We start from the raw sequence: 7,614 nt of genomic DNA, 5'->3' as shown, positions 1-7,614 counted from the left end.
CTCAAGTATATGTACCGTACACTCTAGCATAAACTTTTGACGACGTAAGTCGCGAGGGTACTACCTTAACTACCCAGTTTATTAACAATTTATAAAAAACTACATGGTCAAAATTTTCAAAATTTCTTTGGATTATTTTAAGTATATTATTCTAACAGGTATCAGTTTTTTGAAATGATCTTAAAATCTTTTCAATGCTACAACTATTAATATTTGTGATTTTCTCACTCTCCACCCATACTGACTGTGCTGAAATGTCATTTTTAATTACAATTATCTCATTTCTGGTATTGTCAATTGATTTTAAATTTTAACAGCACATATAATGCGTATTCTATTACCCATATTTCAAATTTCGAAAACTTAAAATTTTGCATTTATGACCGAACTACCTTAATAACATAGAATATCAACTATTTTTGCAAAATTTTCATCAGAAGCAAAAATTATTATCAAGACTCACCTCAACGATTACCAGATCATACGGCGGATTGGCAGTATTTTTGATCAACTTCTGCACAACCGGATTTTCAAATCCTTTTTCACAAAGCCCGTTTCCAAAAGTATCAGAGATGTAGTAAACAATATTGACGTCTTCAAAGAAAGTCTTAACAAAATCTAAGGTCATGTTGTTAACCAATTTCGGTGAGATTGGAGGAATTTCCAAATCAGTATAATTGGGATAGGGCTGCTTTTGAGGAAAGACACTAATGACGTCAACTTGATGTCCGCGACGAGCTAGTCCCTTCATTGTTTGCTCAAATAACATCATGTGACTTTTTGCAACTAGAGGAAAAATTCCCAAAATTCGGTAGCCGTCACACAAGGTTAAGGCCGGAATTAACAAAATTAGCGGCTTCAGATTCATTATTTTGATTACTAGCTTGATCGGATGATTACCGTGAGACTAAGCTTATGGAGATTAGATGCATCACTTTAATGAGTTTGTGAGATATCAATGTTATGATAGATTATCTAATGGCTAGGTCAAAACGAGTCAAGGTTATGAATAATAGAGTATTTTTCCGTTAACAATTCTTGAATTAATTTATTAAGAATCAGTAAAATCGTGGCTAATGAAGACCGTAGTGAATTTTTGGTAACAAAATACCCAAACATCAATATTTTAGCAACTAATTATCGCAAAAATAAAAAATTAAAGGTGGTTTCAACAACTTCGAAAAGTTATCGAGACAAATCTGTCATCGTTATTTGAAAAAAGATATTTCCTCTTGTATATCATCTCGGGTAACTTTTCTGCAGGTCTTTTGTCGTAACATTAAATTTTGAGACTTCTTCGTTAATTTCTAATTATACTTAAAGAGGTTAAAATTATTGCAAAACAGAAAGAAATTAGTGTAACTTAAAGCTTAAACAGAAAAAAGATTTTTCTGTTAGGAGCCATCCACTGTATTGCAACGAGAGTATCGTTACAGGTACAATCCGTATAGCTATGAGTAACAGACTGGATAGCAAACGTGGCAATCCATTTAGGTGCCATTCACGATAATATTGCTCCTTTAGTAGACGGTTGAAAAGTACATGAATAAAATACTTGAAAAAAATTTCAATTTTTATCATTTTTAACTTCCCGCTAAAAAAATTGAAAATTTTTAAAAGTTGGGAAGTTATTTGTTTTACCTTGTTTTTCGAAAATTGAGTTTTCAACGGATGTTGACATTTGAGGTCTTAGGAAGCTTCTCCGAATGTTTCTACGATGATGTCCGTATATCTGTATGTATGTATGTATGTGTGTGTGTGTGTGTGTGTGTGTGTGTGTGTGTGTGTGTGTGTGTGTGTGTGTGTGTGTGTGTGTGTGTGTGTGTGTGTGTGTGTGTGTGTGTGTGTGTGTGTGTGTGTGTGTGTGTGTGTGTGTGTGTGTGTGTGTGTGGCCGTATATAAACCTCTCATAACTTTTGAACGGCTTGACCGATTTTATCGTGGTTAGCGCCATTCGAAGGGGCTTGACCAAACTTAGATTTTAAATATAATTTTAACCGATTCGAATCAGTAAATTTTGAAGAATCTCAAAAAAACTGCAAAAAAAAATTTTTTTTAAATGTGGTTTTTTTAGAATAACTTTTAAACAACTTAACCGATCGATTCTAAAAACTAATCAACTCTTAACATTAAAAAACAACGTCGATTGCTGCCAGCTCAGTCAAAATCGGTTGATTTGTTCGTGAGTTATCGTTATCGAAAGAAAACCAAAAAAGTGTTTTTTCGGAATTACTCCGAAATTACTAGTTTGATCAATTTGAACTTAAAAATTCTTTATGAAGCTTTAAAAACTGCGTCAAATGCCGCCAACCACGTGAAAATCGGTTCATTCATTCAAAAATTATTGTGGATTAAAAATTCAAAAAAGCTTCGGAAAGATCAAAATGACACGAAAACTATATTTTTGAGCTCGAAGAGCTCAAAAACTTAATAACTGCAATTTTAAGCGCTTAAGTATGGAATTAGCGGGAAGTTTAATTAACCAAAAAAGCGATTTTTAAAAACTTAATATCGTTTGAACAGGTAATCAAAAAAAGCTAAAATTTTTCAAGAATTACTTTTTGATAACCACAAAAAAATGTCAAAAACTTTCAAACTGTTCAATTTGGTATAAAATTTTTTTTTCATTCTCTTTGATTTCCAAAACCCAATTCAAAAGTTCGATTTCTAACAAAATCGAATAATATCCAAAACAAACGAAAATTTTGATGTTTACACCAAAAATTATGTATCAAAATACAATTTCGTATAATTTCACTAAACCAAAGCAAAAACCAGAAAACGCAACAGCTGTTACATTAAAAAGAACTTACCTCCACAATCACAAGATCATACGCTGGACTATGCTGAGTCTTAATTAAATTTTGCAACACTGGAGTTTCAAATCCTTTTAGACAAATTTTATTTCCCAGATCTTCAGCCATGTAGTAAGCCATGTTAATCTCGTAAAACGATTTTTCCATAAAGTCAAGAGTCATTTTATTGATCAAATTTGGTGATAGCTCAGGTATCTCAAAATCAGTGTAATTTGGATACGGCTTATGAAGAGGAAAATTGCTGACAATGTCAACTTGATGACCTTGACGAGCTAATCCTTTGAACAGGCTCTCGAAGAACATCATGTGACTTTTACCATAGATCGGAAATATTCCCAAAATACGGGAGCCGTTGCTTTCCAAAATAACCGTTAAAATCAAAGCGAAAAACAGTTTGTAAGACATTTTTCGATTAGACCACTAGCACTCGCGATTAATTCTATTCATCGACTGGCTATTTGGCAGTGCAACGAACCAGAGTAACCTAGTGATGTAACAAGTTATCAGCGGACTGTCATATAAATATTAGGCATGAGAAGATAAATATATAAGTATTAATCTTTCGAGTCAATAAATTGTCATCAATTTAGACAGTTGTGCCAAATACAAACTAAGTTTAGAGAATTTTTTGTTGATAATGTGCATGAAGAATTCTTCCAATATGACGCCGGAATAGCTCAGATGGGAGAGCGTTAGACTGAAGATCTAAATGTCCCCGGTTCAATCCCGGGTTCCGGCAAATTTTTTTTATTTCTATTAATAACAAAATTGATCGATTTTTAAGGAGTTATACACACTTGAGATTTTCAAAAAATCAATTTGAGTTCAAATTTTAGCTGACAGGTGAAAAATACGGAGAAATAAATATCATTTTTGTAGAGAAAAAAATTTCCTATAAAAAAAGGTTTCTTCTGTTTTTTGTATCTTTAGTATTTAGGCCAGAATTTTGAGTATAAGGAGATTCAAGTGCCCTCCTAGTGTAAATAATGTCTATAAAAAAATAACTCGTAGAAATACTTTTGTTATGCATCTCAAAATTAATTTTTAAATTAATTAATAACATTTGTGTGGAAATTTCCGAAAAATTTACTTATTAGATAATTATTAACATTTAATTGACTAATAAAAAATATAGCACTCTGAATTACCGCACGGAGAAAAAAATTTTGCTATAGAAACTCTATAGTAGTTAGTTAATTGTAAAAAGTTCCAGTAGGTTAACGTATTCTTATAGTAACAATACCGTTTGGCTCCTGCAACTCTACATCGTTGAGCTCTGAGAGCTAAACGTTATTTACCTCTCACAACTCTACAGGATCGTTCTGAGACTATAACAAATTTTTGGAAGTCTGCTTCGTAATTTTTTTTTACCATTTAGCATTGATAATTTAATAAATAAATGCGGCAGAACGAATTTATATTGCCAACAATAATTGTATATGACAAATAAGAATAGTATTATAATATAAATAAAATAATAATAGAACTTATATTACAAATAAAAATTATTTGTAAAATAAAAATACGGTCGTCACAAAATTATCTTATTTTCTTAATTATATCAATAAATATTGGACATAAAATCACTACCGTATATGCACAAGAAAAAATAAATAAACGAAAACAAATTTTATTTTGTGTTAAATGGGGTCTTTTTAATGTCTTCCGATAACTTATTATTTATCACAATATATTCAACTAATAAATTAAATTAACAGTCACTGCAAATGAACCTTGAAAAACCATAAATACAAAACTGTTCTAACGAAATTCAATTTGACAAAAAAAAAACCTATTTCCTTAAATAAATAAACTGGAAACTTAATTGTTCTCATATATTTTTAATAATATGGATGAGTAACAAAATAATTCTGTTTCATTTTAGAAAGTTATGAAATATGTCAGCGCACTCCACTACTGCGAAACGTAGAGCGCTCCCAACTATATCGTTTGGCTCTGAGAACAATCCCGTAGAGCTCTGAGAGCTCAACAACATTGAGTTATCAGAACTAAATAACATTTTGTTACTGTAACTCTACAAAAAACAGTAAACTGTGTATAGTTGTGGTAACTCTACAGTTACGTTACCAGAACGAAATTTTTTTCTCCGTGCGGTATACACTTGACAACACCGCAAGAATTCCCTAACCTTAAAATTTATTTATGTTTGTTGTCTAACTAAAATGACTAAGATCTTCTAGCATTTAAAAAACCGCAGTTACTTATGCGCCAGGTAACTGCGCAAGCGGTGTTGCCAAGTCAAATACAAGAATTTAAAGAACGAAAGTTCCTTGTGATTTTTCATAAAAAATATAAAATATCTCCGTAATATGTTCGGAAACCTACTTTTTTATTGTTTCAATCGAAAGCTTATTGTTTTTTCAATCAAATTCAATGAAAATAACATTTTTTTAAAATCGTTAATTGCATTAAATTCTTAACCAAATACACGGCTGGTAGAATCTCCATTTACCTACACGTAAAAAATACAATTTTTTAAACCTAATTATTTGATTGAATATCCCGGAAACCTACTGTTTTTTAATTTTTAACTTCCCGCTAAGAAAATTGAAAATTTTCAAATATCGGGAAGTTATTGTTTTTACCCCGTTTTTCGAAAATCGAGTTTTCATCAGATCTCGACATTTTGAGGTCCCAGGAAGCTTCCCTGACTATTCCCGCGATGGTGTCCGTGCGGCTGTATGTATGTATGTAAACCTCTTATAACTTTTGAACGGCTCGGCCGATCGGATCGAAATAGGTGGTGATCCAAAGAGTATCATTACCATTAAATTTCGTGAAAATTTGAATCGATTCGGTTCGCTAGATTTTGAGAAATCTCAAAAATAAAATTATCAAAAAATCGTTTTCTTGGAATAACTTCTAAACGGCTCTACCGATCAATTCCAAAAACTACTCAGCTCTTAAGCTTAAAAAACCACGTCGATTACCATCAGCCCTATCAAAATCGGTTGATTTGTTCGAGAGTTATCGAAAACGAAAAATTTCGAAAAAGGTGTTTTTTCACATAACTTGGAGATTTCTGTTTGGATCATTTTTGACAAAATGGAATAATTATTAGAGCTCAAAAAATTACGTCAATCGCCACCAAGAACGTAAAAATTGGTTGATTGGTTCGTGAGTTATCGTTGTCGAAAAAATTCGGAAAAAGTGAATTTTTCAAATTTCTCTAAGATTTTTGGTTCGATCAGTTTGTGATGAAATGTATATCATAGATTCTGAAAAAGTGCGTGGAATACTGCCAACCGCGTGAAAATCGATTTATTCATTTAGAAATTATTGCAGTTTGAAAATTCAAAAAATACTGTTTTCTCACCTCCGGGCGGAAAGCGTCAACTTTCGTCCCGCTGCGCTAAACGAAAATGCCGCTTTCTGCCTCCGTCGAGGAGAAAAATAGTATACACACCACGGGCAGTAAATAAGAAAGCCTCAGATCACATGTTTATTGACCTCGGCTTCGCCTCGGACAACAATTACATGTGATCTGAGACATTTCTTATTTTACTGCCCTAGATGTGTAATATACTATTTATTAACCCTTTAACGTTCTAGAGTCTCGAGAAATCTAGGTGTGAGCCTGGAAGGGGTAAAACCAATTATAACGCGTTATACGGCTGTGTGAGTAGCGGCTTGACTGTATAACGTGTCCGTGCGCCCCCTTCTACTATTTCTCGAACCCCTTGCCTACAAAACAGACTATAGCTCTCTCACTTAAAGGAGAAGACGGACGATTGAAATTGGGAGTAGGGATTCAAGGTCAACCGTTAAAGGGTTAAACTTCTATCAGCCTTTTGAGCTCGAAGAGCTCAAAAGCTATTTCTTTGAGCTCGGAGAGCTCAATATAACACACAAATTGTATTTTTAAGCTCGAAGAGCTCAGAAACGTCATAAGTGCAATTTCAAGCGTTTAGGTATGGAATTGGCGGGAAGTTGCAGGGATGGCCTTTAGGGTCAACCGTTTTCCAGATTTTTTTTATTAATTATTAGACTACGCAGATTGAATTTACTGATTTTCAAGAAATTTTAAAAATTTGACTACATCGCGTGGATTACCTTCAACATTCTAAACAAGTCGTTTAACGGGATATGTTGAAATCAAATTTAAAATTTGAATTCCAGGTAAAGGATAAGAGATACACAGAAAAAAAGGTTCACTTGAGCAAAAAATATATTTTTCTTCCTAATTATTTTTTTGAGCGAAAAAACAATTTTTTTTTGACACAAGAAATTTCACTTATTCCAACAAAATTAATTCTCTTGCTTTAAGAAATACGTATCTTAATCCAAGAAAATTTATTCAAGTCAAGAAAATCTTGTTGTTTTGAGAAAATTCAGCCTCTTGCTCCAAAAAATTTAGTTCATGATAGAAGTAAATTTTCTTGTCTTGAGAAAATTTCTCTCTTGCTCCAAAAAATTAAATACAAAGATAGAAGTAAATTTTGAAGGAAAGATCAAATAATAATGAATCATTTTTTTCCATTCAATATGTATAATTTCACGCAAAAATAATATATAATGGGTATCAAATATTCAAAAGAAAAATTTTCTCAAAGTGAGAAAATTTTTTTCTCAGCTGAAGTAGGTGGCGCTGTTTCCCTAAAGTATCTAAAAATCTTGATCAAATATAAAAATTTGCTATATCAAGTATTTATGATAATTTGAATTAAGAAAAAATTACTCCTACCAAGAATAGAATTTCAAGAAAAATTTTTACTTCGGCCAACACAACTTCGGTCTTCCTTCAGGTACCCGAAAATTTTCTTGAGCCAAGAATTTT

The 7,614-nt window shown here is 32.2% G+C and overlaps 2 protein-coding genes and 1 non-coding gene across 8 annotated transcripts in view; 2 read left to right on the top strand and 1 right to left on the bottom strand.

Annotated features, from left to right (window-relative positions):
- LOC123270511 (calcitonin gene-related peptide type 1 receptor-like) overlaps positions 1 to 7,614 on the top strand; it is a 280,947-nt gene that overhangs the window by 125,772 nt on the left and 147,561 nt on the right. The window lies entirely within an intron of this gene.
- Positions 1 to 7,614, bottom strand: part of LOC123270505 (UDP-glucosyltransferase 2-like) — a 32,331-nt gene that overhangs the window by 21,306 nt on the left and 3,411 nt on the right. The window contains exon 1 of one of the 4 annotated variants that reach the window (XM_044736588.1): positions 2,814 to 3,236. The exons of 2 other annotated variants lie outside the window; for them this stretch is intronic. In XM_044736588.1, the coding sequence (XP_044592523.1) occupies positions 2,814 to 3,221 (408 nt within the window). In that variant the 5' untranslated portion in view covers positions 3,222 to 3,236. Of the gene's footprint in view, positions 1 to 463; positions 914 to 2,813; positions 3,237 to 7,614 lie in introns of those variants that run through there. One more of the 4 variants, XM_044736590.1, reaches the window with a different exon arrangement.
- Trnaf-gaa lies at positions 3,483 to 3,555 on the top strand. The gene has a single exon. It is a non-coding gene; the product is annotated as a tRNA-Phe (tRNA).

This window comes from Cotesia glomerata, linkage group LG8 (genome assembly GCF_020080835.1).
Source record: "Cotesia glomerata isolate CgM1 linkage group LG8, MPM_Cglom_v2.3, whole genome shotgun sequence".
Lineage (NCBI taxonomy): Eukaryota > Metazoa > Arthropoda > Insecta > Hymenoptera > Braconidae > Cotesia > Cotesia glomerata.
The sequence above is the reverse complement of the archived record's forward strand: the minus strand, read 5'-3'. Positions and strand labels throughout refer to the sequence as shown.